The 22792-nt window shown below is 56.1% G+C and overlaps 1 protein-coding gene across 5 annotated transcripts in view; it reads right to left on the bottom strand.

The window, feature by feature from the left end:
- CASTOR2 (cytosolic arginine sensor for mTORC1 subunit 2) overlaps positions 1 to 22792 on the bottom strand; it is a 61671-nt gene that overhangs the window by 5908 nt on the left and 32971 nt on the right. The window contains exons 1-9 of one of the 5 annotated variants that reach the window (XM_046666571.1): positions 21906 to 22178; positions 16364 to 16434; positions 14827 to 15007; positions 6864 to 7057; positions 6040 to 6172; positions 5383 to 5506; positions 4806 to 4916; positions 4233 to 4315; positions 28 to 122 (exon numbers count right to left, since the gene is read on the bottom strand). In XM_046666571.1, coding sequence (XP_046522527.1) covers positions 28 to 122; positions 4233 to 4315; positions 4806 to 4916; positions 5383 to 5506; positions 6040 to 6172; positions 6864 to 7057; positions 14827 to 14887 — 801 coding nt within the window. In that variant the 5' untranslated portion in view covers positions 14888 to 15007; positions 16364 to 16434; positions 21906 to 22178. Of the gene's footprint in view, positions 1 to 27; positions 123 to 4232; positions 4316 to 4805; positions 4917 to 5382; positions 5507 to 6039; positions 6173 to 6863; positions 7058 to 14826; positions 15008 to 16363; positions 16435 to 21905; positions 22179 to 22792 lie in introns of those variants that run through there. The other 4 variants (XM_046666570.1, XM_046666568.1, XM_046666569.1 and 1 more) reach the window with 4 other exon arrangements.

The following is a 22792-nucleotide window of genomic DNA, read 5'->3' as shown; positions in this document are numbered from 1 at the left end:
GCCCCGGGGACCCTGCTGGACACTCACCAGTGCATGGTCGAACTTGAAAGTACTGATGTAGTAGGCGGGGATGTCTGCAGCAGCCAAGGGCTCAGAGATCTGGGCCACGATACCACACTCATCTGGGGACAGAGGAGGGGACCATGCTCAGACTCCTCGTGGCCTCATCACCCAGGGCGCCCACAATCTTCCCATAGAATTCCCACCCTCCCCCACCATCCAGGAGCCTTCTGATTCCCTCAGCCAGCTTTCTGTCCTCAGCTCCACAGAACCCAGTTCTGTTCAACTTTGATCACCCTCTGCCTGTTTCTGTGCCTTGTCGTCCCACTCCACCTTCCCTGCCATCTTTCTAATTCTCTAAGATGGAACTGGAGGCAGCGTGAGCCATGGAAGGACACCGGTTCAGGCCTCTTTTCTGTTGCCCTCTGACCCTTTTCTAGCTGGATGACTGTGGCCAAGTCACTTCCTCTCTCTGAGCCCAAGTTTCCTCACCAGAGTGCCCATCAGATAACTCCCCGGCCCATCCTAAAGGCAGTGTCAGGCATTTAGGGGGGCTGGAACGAGACTGCCTTCTTCCTCTGGACCTCTGAAGCAGTGATGCTTTCTGGCCTGCCCAAAACTTCAGCCAATAAGGTGGCCTGGGGGTTGCCTGGGGCTGGTCCTCCCCTCACCCTCAGCTTCCTGCCTGATTTGAAGACACCACTTAAGGCTTCCTCCTACAGGAAGACCTCCAAGATCTGAGGACCACTCTTCTCCATCAACACAATCCCATGGGTTAGTTCCCTCAAAGCCACTGTAACGATTTTGGCGATGATGCATTTCCCCAACACTGTCCCAGACTGGATAGGAAAGTCCAGATCTGGTCACCAGCTCATCAAGGAATCCTGAGGCTGCAGCCTGGGACTCAACCTGGGCTCCACCCCCATCATCTCCAAATCCAGCATCCCCGTCGCCCCTTCACTCTCTGGCCCTGGTCCTGCTCTTGTCAGCCACCCCTGGATCTGTGCGGTCACCCTGCAGGTCCCTCAAGCTCCTGCTTTCCGCTTGGTCTGCCAGGGCCCCTGGCTGGACCCACCAGCCCCTCTGGTGGCTGCGCAGGCCTCGTGCCTGCACTTCTGGTGACCGTCTCTGTGCTGCTTTGTTGTGGAGACTGGTTGTGTCCTAAGAGACTTCAGCTACAGACACAACTATTCCTATAAAAGAGGGCCGGGGCGGGGGGGCGGATAGGAGATTAGGGTCTAGAATGGTGACTTTCAAACTGTGGGTTGTGACCCCTTAGTGACATGAATTTAGAAGGCTGGTGACCAGCATTTAAAAACGGAAAGGCCATATGGCACAGCACAGAGCTAGAGTGAGTAGTTTTGTGAAACCCGAGTTTGAGTTGTCTTCATATTGTGTGTGCTGGATTATGATGTAAAATATATTTCCCCCAAACCATGGTCAGAAACATACGAATCCACTGGTTTAGAATCTTCCAGATTCTCAACAAGTTATTTTTCTTGGAGGGCTACTTATAGCTATCAGCATGGCTCTAAAACCCTTGCCATCCCAGGCAGGCAAAGCGAGCTGTTGCCTGCTAGGCTGACACTGGTGTTTCTCACACGTTTCCCTGTGTCGCCCATCCCTGAGGTCACTCACACAGAGCAGCCCTACAGACCACGCAGCATCTGCCAATGGAGAGATGATTCGAGTTCCGCCTACTCTGCCCCATACTTCCCCTTCACCCTGACTCCTGCTTTGTAACACAGTAGTCCCCCCTTACCTCCAGTTTTGCTTTCTATAGTTTTAGTTACCCACACTCAATCGAGATCCAAAAATATTAAATGGAAAGTTCCACAAATAAACAAGTCATAAGTTTTAAATTGTGTGCTCTTCTGAGCAGCGTGATGAAATCCTGCCCAGGCCCGTGGGTCCCTTTGTGCAGCAGATCCACGCTATACACGCTCCCACCCATTTGTCACTTAGGAGCCGTCTTGGTTATCAGATCCACTGTCACAGTATCACAGTGCTTGTGTTCAAGTCACCCTTCTTTTACTTAATAATGGCCCCAAAGCACAAGAATAGTGATGCTGGCAATTTAGATATGCCAAAGAGAAGCCAGAAATGGCATCTTAAAGTAAAAAGGTGAAAGTTCTCGACTGAATACAAAAAAAAATCGTAAGCTGAGATTGCTGAGATCTACAGTAACTTCTATTACAGTATATTGTTATAATTGTTCTATTTTATTACTGTTGTTGTGAATCTCCTACTGTGCCTAATTTATAAGTTAAACCTTATCACAGGTTTGTATGTATAGGAAAACAGTCTATACAGGGTTCGGTACTATCCACAGTTCCAGGCATCCACTGGGGGTCTTGCAATGTATCCCTGAGGACAAGTGGGGACTACTGTGTTATTATACTGCATGCATTTTGGTAAAAACCTGGGATAAAAAGATAAGCAGATATGCAAGGCTTTCTGCCTCTTGCCTGTGTCTCCTCCCCGTGATCCCTGGCTGCTCCCCTCGCCTGCCCAAGATCTGCTGGTCTCCTCTACCTTCAGGAAGAAATGGTGCTGGACCCCTTGGTCTGGCATCAGGCCCTGCACTCTGCCTGTGATTACCTTGATCTGGCCAGGCTCCTCTCCCACCCTTTCTACCTTTGGACTCTGCACCCTGGGCCTAGTTGCTCGGAGCCACCTGGGTGTCGTGGAGAGGTGCCACCATGTCACACCTCCCTCTGTTGGTACTACCCTCTCCTCCCCATCAGCCGGCTGAATATTGACTGGTCAGCTCCAGAGCCACCTCCCCTGGGAAGCCTTCCCTTTCTGAGCCTTCTCTAAGCCACCTGGTCCTTACATGTGGCAGTGACAGCAACTGCTGCTTGCTGAGCACTCATGTACCTGACACCTCATGGAGTGCTCAGAACCACCCTGAGGCAGCGTCTCATCAGCTTTATTTGACAGATTAGCAAACTGAGGCTCAGAGGTTAAGCAAGCTGCTTGAGGTCACACTGTTCAGCCCCCTTCACTGGCGAGTTCCTCCAGTCTGCTGAATCTCCACAGCCCCACAGCCCTGCCTGCACCGGGCAGCAAACGTGGACGGGAGAAGTGCTGGGGTCCACAGAGGAGGAGGCCCTGAGGGACAGGCTGGGCCCCAGGCACAGCCCAGGAGACTTCAGTGTCCATTTCTTAGCACTCCAGAGGGAAGCCCACTGTCCCGCCCCAAGCTCGGCTCTGGTTTAATGACGTGAGCAGAGTTAGGCAGCACGGTCCGGCCCGCTACTTACTGTCCATCTGTGAGCTTGTCCAGAGAAAGGCATGGGCAGGCGGCAGAACCTGGCTCCCTCACCAACCCCTCACCCCAGGTCAGAATGCCCTGCCATCTCCCTGTCCCGTCCCAGGAGCAGAGCACCCAGAGCTGACCCCACGGCCCCTGAAGCAGTCTGAGCTTCATGTGGAACATTCTGTGCGCTGTCCATGGGACACAGGAGTCGCTGATCCCACTAGGGTTTGCCGAGGGTGCTGCCTGGAAACCACCAAGCTGCGATTCCCCAGGAGCCCCATCTGGGTCCAAGCTCTCGGGTCTAACAAGTCTAGCCCAGAGCAAGCATTTCTAAGGCAGACAAAGCCCCGGTGCCCAGCGGCCGCTCCAGCGGTGGGAGGACCAGGCTTGTGGCCCTCCAGCTGCAGGCCCAGGGCCTGCGGCGCCTCGGAAAGTGCTCGTGGGAAGAACGCTTAGGGAAAACGATCTACCGAAGAGCCCGTGTGGACAGCCGTGGAAACAGAGGCCAGGCTGAGCCTGGGGCATCACTGCACACTGTCTGCGGCGCTCAGGCCGTCGTGCTCACTCAGGAGAATGCTTTCCCTGTGGTGGGGAGGCGAGCTCAGGGGCGAGAAGCGGGAGATGGCCAGCGAGGACGTGCCTTCATGGAGGGCAACTCATTCAAAATGACCACAGTCACCATGTGAGCAGCGGACTGCGGGACTGTTTTTCCTGCAGTTTGTGTCACGTCCCTGATGCTCTAATAATTGGCAGGCACTGACCGTCTAACAGAGAAACGAGAGCTTGGCTCGAAGCTGCTCTCCCATCCTTCGGAGGCCTTTGCCTCCTGTCACTCACTGGCAACGGACCACAGGCAGTGAGGACCTCAGGGTCCCTAAGGTCTCCATCTCCCAATCACACGCACACACACAGGCTGAGGGCTGGTGCTCAGAGGCCCCCCGCCCCCAGTGTGGAAGCCCACGGGGCTCACCGAATCCCAGGGGCTGTCCTCCGATGCGCACCATCTTCCAGAGCTCTCCAGATGCGCTCGTGAACAACAGATTACTAGGAAACCTTAAAAGGAGCAAGACAAGAACCCCAGAGGCCAATGTTCATTGTGCTCCCTCGCCAGCCCTCCCCAGCACCTTCCCTGCCCTCAGGGCACCGATGGGGGCCAGCACATGAGAGGTGGCTGGTGGGCTGGGCTCCACCTGTTGCAGGGGCCTCAAGGACCCCTTCCGAGCCCTGGTGCACTCTCTCTGCACCCTCCTCATGGGGGGTGGGGGGACAGGAAGGCGAGGCTGGCACTGGGCTTTGGAACAGTGCCCCCTTTGCTAAGGCTGTTTGGGATGCCACTGCCCAGCTACAGGGGGGCTGGGGGAGGGACAAACAGCACTCGGATGACCAGGGCCTTAGTCTCTCAGCTGCCTGACATCTGTAAGATGAGGCCAGCTCACATGCGATGACGGGCTGTGGTGAGTTCTTCCTAGGGACAAAGTGGGTGATGTGCCCATCAGGGAGCCAGCCCACACTGGGCCTGGCCTCCACCCCAGGCCTGGCTCACCTCTGCTGGGTCTGCACGTCCATCACCAGGGAGATGTAGCCCTCGATGAGGGAGAAGGAGAAGAAGCGGATGTGGTCGCAGTCGTCGCTGGCAGCCATGGGGTCCTTCACTCTGGGGGAGGGGAGCTGGTGATGGGTGGGGTGGGGCCCCCACTGCACCCTGACCCCCAGCTGGGCCCCCTGCTCTGCCCATAGGCCTCAGCATGAATGAGGTGTCCACATCTCAGGGCAGTCTGTAGTCACCACCTGCTCGCTGGTCCTGGCCCCACCACACCTGGTGCTGGCCTAACTTAAAATCTGCTCTGAGGAGAACGCAAACCAGTGCCATCCGCCAAATGAGAAACCCTGAGTTCCCGACCCCAGGACTGACTGGGCTGCCCCCTGAACTCGGGGCACAGTAGGGGGTGTACAACAGCCACATGGGGCCTCACAAACTTGTGGGGTCCCCAAGGAAGGATGTCTCTCCCTCAGATGAGCTCCCAGGGCAGGTCGGTGTCTCCCAGCTAAGACTGGGGCCCCTAGGCAGAGCCCCACCTCCCCTGCACATCCTGCAGCCCCTCACACCCAAGGGGCCCTACCCATTGGAGTAGAACATGACATCCATAAGGAGCGTCGCAACAGCGGGCAGCGTGTCAGGATCCAGGCTGGTGACACAGAACCTGTTGCTTGGGCTGGACAGTGGGTGGATGACGGGCCTCTGGACTGTGAGAACACAAAGACAAGGGGTGCTGAGGCAAGGAGCTGAGTGGCAGTGTGGGGCTGGTGGAGGGCCCAGGACGAGGGGTGGGGTCAGCTGGCAGCTGTTCCGAGGAGGCCTGGCTGCAGGCCCTGCGAGCCCTGGCCCCTGTCACTTTTCCAGCCTCCACCACCTACAGCTCTCCTGATTCTCCAGACTCATCCCAGGCCCCTGGGCCTCTGCACATGCCATGCTGTCTGCATGGAATGCCCTTCCCAACCTTCCCACCTGACTTAGCACCTACTTGTGCTCAAGCTTCAGGTCAAGTCACTGCCTCTGGGAGGCCCTCCTTGATACCCTGGGCTGGGTCAGGAGTGGACTCTGGCCATCACTGGCTACATCCACGTCCAGTGCCCTTGATAGACCTTGGGAGCATGAGTCTGGCCAGCACTGTTGTATCATGTTACACCTGGCGCTCAATTAATGCTCCGGAATGGGACTGCCTGGGGGCAGGACTCAGTAACTCCTTAAGGTCTCCCCTGCACAGATCCCAACTCACCCATCTTGGACTTGACAAAGCCGTTGGTGATGCCGAGGTTTTCAGCTGCCACCGTCTCACCATTGATGACCCGCAAGATGGTGAACTCTGATGACAAGGTGTGGGTGACAAAGGGCAGATCCCGCTCACGCACCTGGGGACGGGAAGCCAAGGATGTGAGTGTTCCATGACCCCTGGATGGAGTGGGCCTGGGGGTGCTGACCCCTTCACTCTGAGATTCTGCCCTCAGAACCAGCTTCTTCTGTCCTTGTCTCCCACTGTTCCAGCGGGGGCCAGGAGCCTGGGACCGGGGTGTCCCCCTCCCAGAAGCACAGGGATGATGCAGAGGGGAGAAGACACGGCACCGAAGGCCAGAAGGTGCTGATCCACGCCCCACTCCACCCTCCTGAGCGCTGTGCCCACAGCTGTCCCTGCCTCTCCCCAGGCCAACGCTCTTGAGGGTGGCCGTGCCCCATGGGAGGAGAGAATGAAGGACATGGTGGCCAGAACTGTTCCTGGCCCCATGACTGGATACACTTGCCACTCCAAGGGAGGGGTAGGAGAGGGGAGCCAGGTGTCTAGCTGGGAGGGCACTCCACCCACACGGGACCCCAGCCCTCACCTCCTGGTCTCCAGGTCCAACCAAGTATGGCCCATGTAAAAGGCAGGTGGCAGGTGGGGCTAGGCAGAGACCTGGAGCCCAGCCAGAGCCACACTGATGACCCTGAGGTACCCTTGACCTCTCTCTGCACTGAGCATGGAACAGGGGCCACAGAACTTTGCAGAACATGTCGGAGGGGGCATCCACAGTGCCCAAGGCCCTGGGGCATGGGCCTGCGGCTCACCAGGATGAAGTCCGTCTGGTACGTGGAAAGCATGAACACGGAGATGTTCTGGTCGGCCAGCGGGGCGATGACTGACTTGGCAATCTTGGTCACACCAATGGGCTGAGAGCTGGAGAAGCTGCCACCGCCTGACACCACATTGAGGGCCAGCCAGGTGGCATCCGCCACACTCAGGTGCTCCGAGGAGGGCAGCTCTGGAGGTTGACACAGAAGGCAGGCCTGTGACTGAGGGGTCCCAGGTCCCCAGGGCAGGCCAGGCTGCAGAGGTGGGGACTGAGGCTTGGGGCCAGCTATGTGACCTCGGCCAGCCCCACCCTCTGGTCCTCAGCACCCTCATCTGTCAACGGAGGATGGGACCAGGCTCAAAGGTCCTGTTCTGGGAGGACTGGGCAGGGACAGCCCTCAGAGGACTTCAGACATGCCAGGTGGCTCAGCAGAGCGGGACTCACAGGGACAAGTGGTTTATCTGTGTTGGGCCTCAGCTGCCTCAGCCGTGAAATGATGGGCTCAAGCAGTCAGTAATGATTTTGTCATTCCTAGTTCTCACTACCCTTCTGGGTGTCAGATGCTGCCATCACTACCTCATACTAGTGGAAAGGGCCCCATAGTTTTCAAACTGAGTTCCCAGGAACCTCCCATGAGGCTGGGGGTGGAAAGGAAGCCAGGAGAAGACAGGGTAGGGGGCCCTGGGATTTCTCTCCCTGTTTCGATCAGACCTGCACTTGGGGCCTCCCTGGGAGAACACATAGCTCCAGGCGGGCTCCTGGGCAGTGACTCTCACCAAAGTCCCTCCTAAGAGCCCGCGGGTCCTGGGGTTGCTACTGCCAGGGGCAGGGGGAAGGTTCAGAGTGGCAGCAATCGCCAATTCTCCTTGATGAGCTCCTGAAGACCTGGAATCCAAACGTTCAGACTATCCCTTCCACCCCATGCTGCAGAAAGGGCACCCAGGGGAGCATGTGCACGGGACACAGACACAGCCCCAGAGCAGAGCACAGGCTGCACACAGGACTCCCCACACATCACAGAGGCCTGCTCGACCCCATCCTGTACCAGGATTGTCATTCCCAGCATAGACGTGACACACCAGAGCTCAGGGAGGGCCAAGGATTTGCCTGAGATCACTGGGGAATAACAGAGCCAGGACTCAAACCCAGTCTGACTTATAAACAAACGCCCGTGCTCTGTCCTGGGCACCAAATAGGAAGAAGGGCCAGGTCCCCAATAAAGGTGGGTGCTAAGAAGAGGGGCCCAGACGCTGCCGAGGTAAGGGGGCTGCGATGACAGTAATGACGCTGATGAGGATGCTGCTGCTGATGACGATGATGCCGCCGCCTGAGGGCAGGCTTTGCTGGCCTCAGGCAAAATGGCTCTGGAGGCCCCACCCAGGCTCCTACCTGCCCAGCTTGGGTCGCCATGGCAACCACTACCTAGTGGGCCTGGTGGCTGAAAGGCCAGTCCTAGGCCAGGCTGGCTAGAGAGGCAGGCAACTTCCCAGAAAAGGGAAAAGGTTTGGGAAGGGAGAGCAGGAGAAAAGCTTTAAAAGGCCCTGGGTCCCAGGCTTCTGCAACTCTCTCTCCACTTGTTATCTGGGGTGTTAGAAAGGAGATTTCTTGACCTCAGGACCACCAAGGAAATGTGTTCCCCAGAACCTGGAGTTTCAGCTCAGCTCTAAAATTCTAAGGGGCCTGGCTCTGGCCATGGAGGGGACTTCCTGGGGGCAGCATGGTAGAAACAACCATGGAGCCACCGAGGGCCAGGGTGCCTGGATGGTCCAGCCTCGATAGATGGTCAACGTCCACGCTTCCTGTGATCCTGCGTGCTGGGCGTGGGTCACGAGGCCTGGACAGCAGTCAGTGACCTGAAGCACCATTTTAATATATTCAACAATGAAATTTTAAAAGTGCCCTTCTTCATTAGGGCAGGATGCCTGAAGCTTTCTTGGGAAAATTCCAGAAGGGTCATTTATGTCGCCTGCATGTGAACACAACAGGACCCTGTCAGCTTTTGTGAACCCGCCCTCTGCCCCCCTATTCCAAGTTCCTTGTAACTCAAAACCACTCTGTGGCTTCCCAAGTCCTTCCAAGTAAAAGCTAAAGTCCTCACACCATTCTAAACCAGCACTGCCCACACTGTGCGTGACAGCTTTCCGCAGTGATGGAGACGGTCCACACCTGTGCTGTCCAAGAGAGCAGCCACTCACCCTACGTGGCTATGCAGCACCTGAAATGTGGCTAGTGCCACGGAAGAAATAAAATTTAAAGTCTTATTTAATTTTAACTCATTTGAATTCCAACAGCTGCGTGCGGTGAGTGGCTTCTGTACCGGGCAGCGCAAGGCTATAATCAGCCCCACTAGCACGTCAGCTCCGCTGGGGCAGTGGCCTCGGTCAGCTTTATTCTCTGCCCCTCTCAGTGCCTGGCTTACGGGGCACCAGCTGAATGGATGAGGCACAGTGGTGCCAGCCCTGCCTCTCTGCTCTGCCCAGGCCCCTCTGTTCCCACGCACTTACCTTCTCTGCTTCCCCACCCCCAGTGCAGTCTCGGGTTGGGGGTGGCCTTTGACATCATCCCATGGGCCTATGCCTGACTTCCCAGGATGGGGCAAAGGGCCCAGGGGCAGCCAGGGCCATTCCCACAGAGGCCATGCCCAGACACTGCTACCTTCTTGGAATTCTCAGCCCATTGGTGGGGACTGAGCCGAATGCTGTCCATCTGCTTACAGACGCACAACCAGCCCTGAGAAGCCAGCCCATCTCCCAGCTCAGACCAAGAACGTGAGGCCCAGAGACGGAAGCAACGGACTCGAGGTCACGGTGCAGCAAGTGGGAGGAGTGTCTCATCCAGGCACTGAATGCCTTTCAGCGCCCCCTCGGCCACCAGCCTGCTGCAGTGTCTAGATAACTCCTCAGCTTCAGAATTGTAAAGTGACTGTATCGGGCAGCTTGGACCCAGGTGTTCACCCTCACATGGCCTCGCGGGCCCCGCCCCACTGGGCAAGTTCCACATTCCAGGGGGGCCTGATCTTTAGCAGCAGGGGTCCTCAGAGGCACATGGGGGCAGGGAGACAGAGGCTTCATGCTCAGAGAGTGACTAATTCCAATCCCAGCTCCGAACTCTCCAGTGGAGGCTGGTAGAAAGCCGTTGCCGCTATGTGTGCATTTTTAGGGCGTACTGGCATAACCAAGGCTCTGCTCCAGCAGTGTGGACAAGTCGTGGAGTGGCCCCAGGGAGAAGTTGAGGCCTGAGGCAGACAGAAAATGGGGGCCCTGGGGGACGGCGAGCAGCCCACAGGCTGGCGCTGCCTGGAGGACCGCAGCTCGACCCAACTGCTGGCCATTCTGGGAACCCAGCTGGTGGGATGGGTCCACCTGCCTTGCTCCCAGCCTCGGAGGCCACTGCTCCTGGCTCTCAGCCCCCAGAAAGAACCCACAGAGGTTCTTCAAGCAGCAGGCCTGGGCCGAGAGGGTGGTCAGCTCCAGACCAGTGGTCACCCCTCCAAGGTTTCTGGAAGGGTGAGCTTTGTCAGAGCGGCAGAAGCAGCCAGACACCATGCCATTGGCAGCTTCTCATCCCAGGGACTCCAAATGTGGAGGAGGAAGGCCTGCCTGGCCCATCTTCACCCTGGGCCAAGCCTCGGGGTGCCTGAAGTGTCCCTCCTGGGCCATGCGGATGAGCCCCTGGGAGGCTGGCCAGGGGGCAACAAGTGTGCCCTTCCCTAGAGGACAAGTGGACCATTCCAAGACTGAAATGGATTATTTCCGTCACTGCCCATCATCCACGAGCCTAAAAATGGCCTCTCAGAGCTGAGGACGCTCCCTGGTCGAGGAGGTAAGAGTGTCTTGCCAGCCCACAGCCACAAAGTCAGGTGGTTCGGTCGCTGGGTAGAAGCCCCCTCACTGTACCCCCACCTCCCCAGGAGTCCCGTTCTGGCTGCAGGACCTGCGGTGGCCACGTCATCTGCACAGAGCCTGTGTTTCTTAGGCTTCTCCTTCCTCGTCCACAGCAACATCACAAGTTCTGGGGTCATGCAAGCAGGTTTAATCCTCGCTGTGTCACCTTGGGCAAAGTCACCGCCCCTTGGTTTCTTAGTTTTGAAACGTGGGAGGATGAACTCCAGATCACTCCAGAAAATGCTGGAGGATTAAATGAGAGAATCCCCATGAGGCGCTTAGCTACGAGCCACAGCCTTTCTGTCAGTACACTGCTGATAGTCCTGCTGGGTTCTGGGTGGCACTTGGGTAAAACTATCAAGTTTTAAAAATGTGTAAAGGAGTAACGACATGTGGGACAAAGAAAGATTCACAGGCAAGAGCTTTCACTCCAAAGGGATTGAAAATGAAGACTTGGGAGCTCCCTGAAAGGCCAACAGGGCTGTGTAGAGGACCACAGTTCACCTCCGACAGGATGTTTGCTATGTGTTTCTCTTCACCCGCCCCCCCCCCGCCCATGCCCCAGAAGATTAGCCCTGAGCTAACATTTGCTGCCAGTCCTCCGCTTTCTGCTGAGGAAGACTGGCCCTAAGCTAACATCCGTGCCCATCTTCCTCTACTTTATATGTGGGATGCCTGTCACAGCATGGCTTGACAAGTGGTGCGTAGGTTCACACCCGGGATCCGAACTGGCAAACCCCAGACTGCCAAAGCAGAACCTGCTGAACTTAACCACTGTGTCACCAGGCTGGCCCCACTAGGTGTCACTTTAAAAAACATGTTTTCCAGCAATAAAATCCATTTTTGGAAAATGGAGGAAATGAGAACATAAACTTCTTGTTAGAAATTATGAATTATCACCTCGTTCTGCAGGTGTGGTAAGGAAGGGAGGCTCTCACTCTCAGCTGATGAGAGCTCCAGCATTTAGAGGACAGCCGACACGAGGTCGTGGTCTCATGTGGCTCAGGGAACATGGCTCAGGGGTGTGGGTGGTTATGGAGGGAGAGCCGAACAGCCGTTGTCAAAGGTTACCGCCAGTGAGCTGGTCCTCGGCGGGGCACGGGTGCTCCCTTCAGGCGCTCAGCCGTCATGCAGATCTTAAACTGTCCAATAGAGAGTATCAGGTAGCTAGCCTCTGAACGTGGCCCAACACTGGGCACCCAGCATGAGAGGATGAGACGCAGAGGAAGACGAAACGCAGAAACGCACGCATCTTCCTCTGCAACCAGCCACACCCAGGGCGCAGACAGCAGAGCTCTGGCAGGGAGGACTTTGCCGCAAGGCCGCCCGGGGAGGCTGCGGGAGGGAGAGGAGAAGGTGGGAGCGGGGGTGTCTCAAGAATGACCTCTCCAAGGGGCACCTCCCCCAGCTGGCACCCCATCCTGCCGCTCCCCATCCTGGCCCCAGGCGGAGCTGCCAGGCTGTTATTTCACACACGGCGGGGGGACACTGCAAATGCAGGTCTGCGCGGTCCCCCGTCAGTGTTCCCTGGGATGGCCAGCTTCAGGCGACAGTGAGGCAGGCCCTGATCTGCGCTCCTTCACTGGTCTGGAGCTCAAGCAGAGGGGACCCCCACTAGGGGCACTACTTTGCCCATTGGCTTCTTGAAATGGTAAATTCTGAGTTTAGAGCTTGGACAGAGATGCGAGGAGCTCTGCTGGGCACTGTGCTGTGCCCAGGGGACACGGCGACTCCCCGATGCTTACTGAGCACACACACTTCATCCGGCCACGCATACGCCTCACAGAACCAAGCTGGAGGGAGGCAATCCTGTGTCAGGGATGAGCCCATGGAGGCCTCAGGGTGCTGAGCAACTTGCCCAGAATCACAGGCAGTGAAGGGAACAGAGCCTAGACCCGAACCTGGGTCTTCCCAGCTTAGCCCAGGGTGAGGCCAGGGGGTACTTCTCGACATCTTCCTCCCTCCACCTTTGGACCCGCTGCGGTCCCTGAGCACGCCCTGCCCTAAGTGTGCACGGATCACATGACACAAATAGGAGACTGTGATGGGTGAGGGCCAGTGAGGGGTCCCTCTAACTGCAAACCTAAGGCTCTGCCCGCTACCCCAAGGCCAGGACAGGGGCTGCTGCTCAGGTTATTTCGGGTCCCTAAGAACACCCAGCATTGCATGTTGTAAGTGCTCAAGAAATACGTAAAAGATTAACTACACACGCGCACACCCCTTCTGTTAGAAACTCAGACATACAGCATCCATTTGGGCCAAGAACCTCTAAATTCCACATTCAACAAGGAGTTGCATGGTTCACGTCATGACAATGGCTCCACCTTTCCAGGAGAGGTTTAGCCACTCACGGACATGTGAACTGCAGACAGCTGCTGGTCTCTAACTGTGGAAGCTTCACGCTGGTGACATCGCCAGTGAACAATGACCAAGGGATCCCCGCTGATGTTCACAAGGGCCGAGGGAGGCCTTTGGTGAGAAGACATGTTTGCAGACCCAGGAGATGGGGTGCCATCCTTCCTACAGCACAGGACAGCCAGCATCCCTCCCTGGTCCCACCGGGGCAGCCATAACTCCCTTTCTGAAGAGGAGTCTCCTAAGAAACACCCCCAGAGCTGAGGCAAGAGGGGAGACACCATCGCTGCCTCTCACTGCAGCACACTACCCCCAAACCCTGCCATCTCAGAGCCTTCCCACACTGCCCCGGGCCAGCCACTGGCCCGCCCCTCTTCTCAGCGGCTCCTGAGGCACCTCCTGCTTCAAATCGCCCCTGTCACTCACAGGGACTCTGTGCACGGTGATGTCAGTTTTCTCACTGGTAAAATGGGTCTTTCTTCTTTCCCCTTTGGCTCACGGGATGACCCCACAACACGATGCATCTCTGCTGAGCTCCAGTCAGTGGAAGAACAGCAGGTGAAGGGGGTCTTCTTTCCTAGCCTGTATCCCGTGGCTCCATAGCACAAGTGGGAGAGGAACTTAGTCCTTCCATAAACTACACAACTTTCTCTCAGGCAGTAACGGGGATCTAAGCAGCCCAGTCTACTGACCAGGAACGGAAGCCCGGAAGAGAGACCCTTACCCAGGCGTCCATCACAGTCAAGGACACCCAGAGGCTGGGCTCCTCCTCTCAGCCCCTGCTGGGCTACTAACTTAAACTGGTTTTCCCTCATCCATCTGGCCTTCCCTGGATTGAAGACTGAGCCAATGACCCCTATGTCATCAGCCCTCTTCCTGCCACTGGGAAAGGTTCAGGGCGAGGCAGGGTGAGACCATTCCAAGAGTCCCAGGCCACTGTTAATGGCACCGGGGAACCTCAGGGTCTGTAAGTCCCTTAGGGGCCGAGGCTGGCTCCCCGTGCCTCCTGGTGTGGTCTGCCCCCACCCTGCCCAGGCCTGGCCCAGAGAAACATCCATAAATGACACCAGCAGTGAGGCCTGGGGCAGGTAATGTAACATTTCTGTGCTTCAGTTTCCTGTTGAGAAAATGAGGAAAGTAAGAGTCATTTCCAGTGCGTGGCGCGGTGTCTGCGGACAGAAGCAACTTTAGGGGTAGGGAAATAACTCATTCTATGTTGACTCAGGAGCAAGGCTCAACTCTGGTCTTGCTTCCTCTTTCCAGGGCCTCTCCTATGGGGTCTCCTGCACAGCAGGGCGTCCATTGTGACCTGCTCTGACAGCCCCCTATACCCTCCTCACATAGTACCTACCACAATGGCAGCTCAACAACAAGTGGTGTCATTAGCCTGCAGGCCCTGAGGCTCAGGGGGTACGAAGGGATGTCTCTCATTCTGGCTGCATCTCCAGGGCCCAGCAAGATGCCAGCAGGTAGCAGGAGCTCAGTAAATACTGCCTCCTTGCAACCCCTGGGGCAGGCTCAGAATAACCAGCCACTCAAACGGCAGGACAGCTCCCTGGTTACTGACAATTCCTGCAAACAGGGCCTTCTAGGGCCTGCAAAACCGGCTCCCCAGGTCCCACAGCCTCCCTCTCTCCCTGCTCACGCTGGTCTCTCATTTGCGGCTTCTCATCTTGGGAGGCGGGGTAGAGAGCATACCTATTTCCAGAGGATACATACCCTGGGGTGTTCCTTCTCTGCATGAGGGGCCATGATTCTCATCAGTTCTGGGTAAAGGCATGAGTGCCCATCAGAAGATGGAAATGTGTTTGGGTGGCCAGGCATCTAGTCTTCATGGGACTGTGCTTAGTGGTTAAGGCACAAGTTCCTGCCTGTAGCTCTTCTGCTCAAAACATATCTGCTGAATGAATGAATGAGATAGGGCAGGACCTCCCACGGGGCCTGCCCCATCCCTGCTCCAGCCACGCCCCTGCTCCCTCAGAGGCAGGGAGGGATCCTGTGCCCCTTGAGATGGGAGGTAGGGAGGAGCGGATGCCCTAGAGCACGTGCTGTAAGGATGACAGAGCGTGGCAGGGGAAGCCGCTCCCTCCGCTTTCTCCCCAGTAGAGAGCATCAATACGGCTGCACCAGAAACTCGAATCAAGAACCACACAACAGTCAACTTCCGACCCTGTAACGCCATTTCTCAGACCTCATCTTAGGAATCAACCTGAATAAGAATAAATGCTACATATTTGAGGAGTTTATAAATTTATCACTGAAGAAGAACTAAGACAATTTCAATCCTAACCGTAAGGCCAGGGCAGGGAAGCAGGCCCGTGAAAGGCCAGGGTACCACAGGACGTTTTAATTGTAATGTCAAGTAAAAACATTTCTATACATAATATGATCATAAGTAAATTATAAAGAGACAACTGTGCACAGAAAAAAGTCAGAAAGAAAAACACTAACAAGTTATGGGTAGTTGTCTCTGGGGTGGGACTAGGGTTTCCATGAATGTGGAATTTGTCACATTCTCTGCAGGTTTTGAAGAATGGAACTTAGGGGTTCAGAGTGGGCATCGGCTTTGGGGGGAGAGCAGCCACACTGCTCGTGACCTGGGCACGTGACCCCTCTGGGTTCTCAGCTCCTCACTGACACAGTGCAAACACCAGTACCACCTCAACGCAGAGCGTGCATTGATCAGACCCAGGACAGACATAAGCTACTTTAATAATAAAACTAACAGGAGGTGGGAGAGGGGTGGGCAGTGACTGCTAACGGGCAACAGGGTTTCTTTTCGGGGTGATGAAAATGTTATGGAATCAGAGAGTGGTGATGGCTGCACAACCTTGTGGATATCAAAACCACTGAACTGCTGTGCACTTTGAACGGTGAATGTGATGGTGGGTGAATTACACCTCAACTTAAAAAACTGGAGAACAGGTAAAGGAAAATCATGACAGGGAGGTAACAGCGGCCTGCTCCAAAGGACTGAGGACGCTCCCGGGAGGCTCAGCCAACATGTCCCTTTCCTCTTGGCCACCTGAGTTCCAGCTGAGGAGGCACCGGGTCTTACTGACCCTTGTAGCCCGAGGGCCCTTCCCGGGGCAGCTCCCAAGCTGAAAGGGGGATCAGCCAGGACATGGGAGGGAAGGAAACAGACGCTGCCGACTTTCTAACGCACCATCGGATGCGGGCAGAAATAAGGAGGCGGGCAACCAGCACTGACCGCAGGCCAGTCCAGCCAAGCAGCCCTGGTGGGAGGGGCACTTACCCAGGAAGCCCTCCTCATCCACAATGATGGTGTAGTCCTCTGGCGTCTCAGTAAGGCTGAAGAACTTGCACCTGGTTAGATGGACAGACAGACAGACAGACACAGGATATTGTGTTAGCCCCACATTAGTCCCAGTAGGACCCTATGGCAGCTGCCCACCGGAATCCAGTGGGAGAAGACTCAGTTTACCCAGAGCTCTGCCTGCAGGCTTCTGGGTAACCTTGGGTAAGCTGCTTGTCTCTCCCTCCACATACCCTCAGTTCTGACTCACAAGGTCTCAGAGAGTCTCCTCGATACCCCCCAATCTTTGGGGACCCCTGAGCCAGCCAGCCTCTACGGGCCCATACAGGCCTGAGGGTCTTAGAACTCATTTTTTCTCAGGAGGCGGAAGTGGCAGAAGGGTGGCTTTGCAGGTACCATGCAGGTGAACTGCCTTTTCCGTGGGCCCCCACATGCCAACCTCTACACCTCCATCGCTGCCTCCACCACCGTCCCGGCCCCGCCTTCACGAACTCGAGAGTTCCCATTGTCATTTATAGCCTAATTCACATCACCCAACTGACAGCCCAGATTTTAGGGGACTTTTCTTCCTTGCACCAGGGAGGGGTGTGGCCCTCACCGTCATCTGGGGGGCACAGGTCCCTGAAGTACCACACGTTACCGTTGGTAAACTGCTTAGCCCAGAGTGTGTGTGAGACCATCAGTTTCCCACGCCAGGGGCTGGCGATCGCTGTCCCTCTGTGGCTCTCCCCTACAGGTCTCGGCCTTAGGCACGCACACTCTTGGTGCCTGGTAGACACACAGGGTTCCAGGTCCAGGCCGCCCTAGAGCTGGCTTCGAGGCTTCCCGTACCAGGTGCCTGTCTCCCGGTTCCCCATCCAGCTAGAGCGGCCCCAGAACGCCCCGTGCAGCCACAGGGAGAGACAGCGCACACGACCAGGGGCGCGCAGAAGCCTCCTCGTGCTCATGTATCTGGCATCGCAGCTCCCAAGCACAAGGCCCAGCACGGGCTCTGTGCACAGTACGTAAAGCCGTCCATCACGGGAAGCCAGAAGAGAAGAGGCTCAGTGAGCAACCCTAGCAGGGGCCAAATATCACCTCCACAAAGACTAAACCGCACAGGATCTTGGAGTGGGTGCAGCGTTGCAGAGCTGGGGCGGCCGGAATGTCCTTGATCTCTGCCCTGTGGGCTCTCCTCTCCTGTCAGCCACCCTGCGAGCCTGAAGCCCTGGCGACAGAACCTCCGCAGAACCCTCTTACTTCATTCTTTAAGTTTTCCACAAGGAATGAGAGCAACTGGAGCCGGAGGGAATGCAAAATGGTACAGCCATTTGGAAAAGAGTTTGGCAGTTTCTTATAAAGTTAAACCTACAGTGACCACACAACTCAGCAATCCCAGGTCTTTACTCAAGAGAAATGGAAACACAATCACACCAAGACCTGTGTGCCAATGTTTACAGCCTTTATTTATAATCACCCCAAACGGAAACCCCCAGATGGCCTCCCCTGAAGTGGCAAGCGGATAAACTGCAGCACACCCACACCATGGAATCCCGCTCGGCAGTCAGAAGGAACGAACTACCGCTTTGTGCAACCGTGTGGACAAATCTCAAACACAGTTTGCTAAGTTAAAGCAGCCGGAGTCAAAAGGTTACATCCTCTATGATTCCATTTATACGACCTCCCGGGAGAGGCAGAACTGTAGTGCAGAGAAGAGACTCGCGCTTGCCAGGGGTTGGGGGTTGACTTCAGAGGGACACCGGGGAACTTTCTAGGGTGATGGAAGGGTTTGGTATCTTGATGGTAGTGGTGGCTCAAGATCATATACATTTGTCAAAACTCAAAGAACTTGTGCTAAAAAACCTGCCTTTTACTGTATGTAAATTACGCCTCAAGAAACCCGACTTTAAAGAAAACTGGTGTGCTAGGGTCGTAAACGAAGGTGGTATTCTCCTGCCCTCTGACGCTCTGTCCAACCAACAGCACGCTCTTCAATCTCCCTCCAGCTCTTTGGCTTTCAAATTACATCTCTGTCGCCACCTGTCTCATATCCAATTTGCAGCTATTGCCCGGACAAACGAAATCTGTACTTGCTTGGGGACAACGGCAAATTATCACCTTAGGAAGCGGCAATCACAGGTCTGGCCTAGCTCCTTCTTAGGGACCCCCAGGCACTCAGAGAGCCTCGGAAGCACCCCCAGTCTCCAGATTTCCATGAGCAGGCAGGTACTCACGGGGAGGCTGGGGGTGGCCACCCAGCCGTCCGAGAGAGCCCTGTGAAAGCAAACAGAGGTGGCGCTGGCCCCTGTGCCCTCTGGGCTGTGAGGGACACTCCAGAAATAGATCGTATAAATGATCCTAGAGGACATGAACACCAGCAGAAGGCAGCATCGGCCTCTGTGTAAACGGGGTATAAATATGCCGTTGACGTGACCCGTCTCTCAGGGTCGAGTGCCTGAGGCTCTGCCAGCTGCTGGACATCCATCTTGGAAGGCGCACCTTGGCGTGGGCAGGGCTCCAGGAGGGCGAGTCAGCTAGGGCTCTGGTCACTGACCTCGGAAGTCAGCCCCAGACTCTTCCTGCCCTCCATCACCCCCGGATGTGGTACAGTCTCCAGAGCCCCACTTCATCTTACCTCCTGAGTCACTGACATGTCTTTCCTCCCTCCACCACTCCTTCCACGGGAACGCTTTCCTAGAAGATGTCCCGGCCTCCCACCTTGTCTCGCTCCCCCACTCTAGGCCTGCCTTCCGAGCCTCATGCCACCAAAGGGTGACAAATGTTCTTTCCACTGCCAAGTACACCCTTCCCTCTTCTTTGGCTGGAGACTTGCTGCTCATCCCTGAAGACCTAGCTTAAGCATTTTCTCTTGGAGTAAAATCTTTTCTGATCAGCACCAGCTACCTTCTCTTCCTCACCTCCCACCGTAGAGGTGGTCTTCCCTTGACAGCCCACTGCCTCACACTATGTCTACAAGAGGACTTTTAGGCCACTGTGGGTGGCTGGGCTTGTGGTGCATCACAACTCTAGCAGGAAGAGTTCATTATCTAAGTAGGCCCTTAGATCTGGAAGTGCACAACCTGTGCAACTGCAATGTGAGGGTCCCGAGTGCTTTCCACAATCTATTACAAAGCATACTTTAAGGGTCTGCATCCCCCAGTGGACCATAAGCTCTCAGAAGCAAGGACCATGGGTTCTCTGTATACTCAACTAGTACCCAACACCGGCTGAGCAGAGAGTCAACACTCATTGTCTGCTGAGCAAAGGGCTAAACTGCCCACAACCTACCTCTGAAGCCAGAGAAGCTCTGATCAGAAGAAACCCTGCCTGCCCCCGTGTGGCACTGCCTTGACTTACACTTTCTCTGGGCGACACTAAAGCTCCCAGTCCCAAACCATGCTCTCTAACGAGTCGTGGCAGGATGCTGGGACCCGCGATTTGGGCCTCTCTGTACTTTGGCTACAAGAAGCCCGAGAGAGGACCAAACCCAGCCATTGCCCAGCCCACTGCTAAGTGGTGTAGGCCCCCTGGGGGGAGAAGGGCTCGCCCTCGAGAGGCCCTGTGGTTCTAAGGACAGGTGAAACAACAAGCGGAGTCAGCACCCAGGTCATGGGAAGATGACTGTAGTCCCGGAGTCAAGAGACCTGGGTTCTGGTCCCAGAGTGGCCCCTGGGGTGGTGAGCCCCGGGCAGCTTCCTTTCTCTGCACAGTGAGGGACAGGCTCCAAATGGACTGGCTCCCATCCAGCCCCAGCGAGGCCAGGGCACGGCCACAGGGAACCCTGCCAGCCCTCCAGCAGCGTGCACCTCAAGGGTCCTGGCCAGCAAAATGAGGCGTGGGGAGAAGAAGCCGGAACCATCAAGTCAGTCTAGAAAACACCTCTCAAGAGCAGGGAAAACTCCAACCAGCTAAAATCAGAATCCAAGACAGATGTGCTGCTCAGGCAGATGGGCTCATCCATCTCACAGTCTATGCCACAAGCGACCTGAAAGTTGGGCAGTGCACAACCCAAGCAACTGTGTGTGATGGTTGCTCCTGCAGGAGCAGTCAGGTAGATGGAACACAGACCTCCAGAGCCCTGGGCAAGGAAGGAGGGAACCTGGGGAACAGCAGCTCTGGGGAGAGGCTGGCTCACTGTGGTTCAGGAACCGCCCCCCCCCCCCAAGAATCACGCCAGCTCCTGACAGGAGCACCCACGAATCCCTGGCACTGTGAACAGAGCAGGGGACTGGATGAGGGCAGGCACGCCAGGAAGCCCGTGTCTGCTCAGAGCCTCAGAGTCAGTAAGGAGCATGCGAGGATCCCTAAAGGGACTCTGGACTGTGTCCCTTTTGGCCAGGAGGAAGATTCCAGCCACCACCCTTAAATCTCCAAAGGGCTGTTGTGGACCATGGAGTGGAAGCAAGGCTGCTGCTTACAGCTCTGTGAGCTTAGGCAAGTTACTTAACATCTCTGTGCCTAAGTTTCCTCATGTGTATAATGGGGATAATAGTAGTGTCTACTTCATAGGGTTTCTGTTAAAGAACAAGTGAGTGAATCCCCAGTGTGAACAGTCAGTATAGTGGCTATTTATTCTTTTTGGAGGGCAGATGCAGCTGAAGGGGAGGCCATGGGGAGGCCAGCTGTGTTCCCAGTAAAGAAAAGCCCTAAAGCCAGCTGCACTCACACTGGCAGGCTGGCAGGAAGCAGTGACTTATCCGTTCTCCACGGGGCCGAGCACCAGGTGGGCAGGCTGCAGGGGTGACACTGCCACGATGGGAGGATGGATTCCGCCACCTCCGAGGTTTGGGCAGCACTGACTCTCTGATTGTTTGAAACACGTGGTTCCTACACACTGACCCCAAGCAACAAGCTTTGGCTGAAAAGTCTCCCTTCACCTTCCTGGGAGCCTGGCTCCCACCGGGCAGCCAGTGGAGGGATGATGGCTCATGATGGAAGACACCGGCTCAGCCTGAAATTCCCAGTGAATCTGTGTTGGAGACAAACCTGCAGCCCTGGGCCTGAGCCCACCTGGTCGTGGCTCCCTCACACGCCGTGCTGCTGAGACCTCAGGAACCTTCAGACATCCGGCCTGTGTGAGCACAGGGATCGTCCAGGTCTGGGGAGCCAGGGAGGTGGCCTGCCACACAGCCAGTGGGTGAGCTTGCATCCCGTCAGCATCCTGGACACCACAGAGACCCCCTTGTGCAGGCAGGCTCAGCAAAGGCTGCCTGTATGTGCACGCAGAGGAGCCGGGGCTCTGGGAAGCAGAAGCCAGCTTTGTGGGCCAGACCCTGCCTCCTGCAGGGTCACAATGCCCTGTGTCAGCCAGACCCCATGGAGGTCCCCGACTGTGCGCCACAGACGAAGTCCAGGCCTTTGCAATTAGAGCCTGGCCAGCCAGACTCTAATGTGAGCTCACACTGGACACATGGGACGGACCCCTCCAACAGGACTGAGACAGGCATTCAGCAGGTTCCAGGCACTGTTTACAACCATCCCCATTCCTTCCTTCAAGCAGGGGTTCAAGGTCCGCCAGCCCCTTCTGAATTTCGGCACCTACCTGGAGAGCCAGGGGCGTTTCCCAAAGTGCAGCCCATGCAGTCTGGGAGGAGGGGGGCCTGCTTCTGGGGACCACCACCCTGCCCGGCCCGTGCTTTCTGCAGGGAGCACAGAGCCTGGCACAGCACGGGTGAGCCACAGCCGTGCCTCGGGGCTCGCGGGCCGCCCCACGCCTTCAGGGGGCTCGTCTTCCCAAAGGAGGACCAGGCAGATGGGCTGTCAGGCTCCGCTCTCTGCACCAGCCGCAGCACCTTCATCCATTCCTCCGAGGTCTTCTCCAGCTGTCTCGCGTTATTCACATTTCATTTCTATGGTCTTCAATGACAAAGGCTGCCGTTTCAAGTTTTAGTTAGAAAAAAAGCCCTTGTCAGTTCTGTGATGTGAAGGGCAGGCCTGAAGAGGAGTTTCCTTTACTGTTAAGACAAAAAAACCTGCTCATGTCATGGGCGTCCAGGAGAATCAGACAGTGCGGGTAACAGCGTTAGAAAATTCTACAGTGATATCCAGGCAGGACTGCGAAAAGGGGGTGAGTGAGACAGAAGGAATCAGTAGGGTTTAGATAAAGCCCCCAAGATGCAGGGAACAGCCTAAAGCAGTGGCTAGATCACTCAGTCATTCAACAAACAAATTACTAAGTGTCTTGATGTGTCAAGCACAGTTTCAGGTGCTGAGGACACACCTTAAATAGTTGGACAATTAGAGTTTGCGTGGGGGGAATAAATAGATAGTGTGTCAGATGGTGGTATGTGTTGCAGAAAATAAAAAAGTGGGGAGGGGCCAGCCCCGTGGCCGAGTGTTGAGTTCCCGTGCTCTGCTTCCGCGGCCCAGAGTTTTGCCAGTTCGAATCCTGGAGGCGGACATGGCACTGCTCATCAAGCCACACTGAGG

This window comes from Equus quagga, chromosome 7, assembly GCF_021613505.1.
Source record: "Equus quagga isolate Etosha38 chromosome 7, UCLA_HA_Equagga_1.0, whole genome shotgun sequence".
In the NCBI taxonomy this organism is placed as follows: domain Eukaryota; kingdom Metazoa; phylum Chordata; class Mammalia; order Perissodactyla; family Equidae; genus Equus; species Equus quagga.
This window is presented reverse-complemented; position numbering and strand designations above follow the sequence as displayed.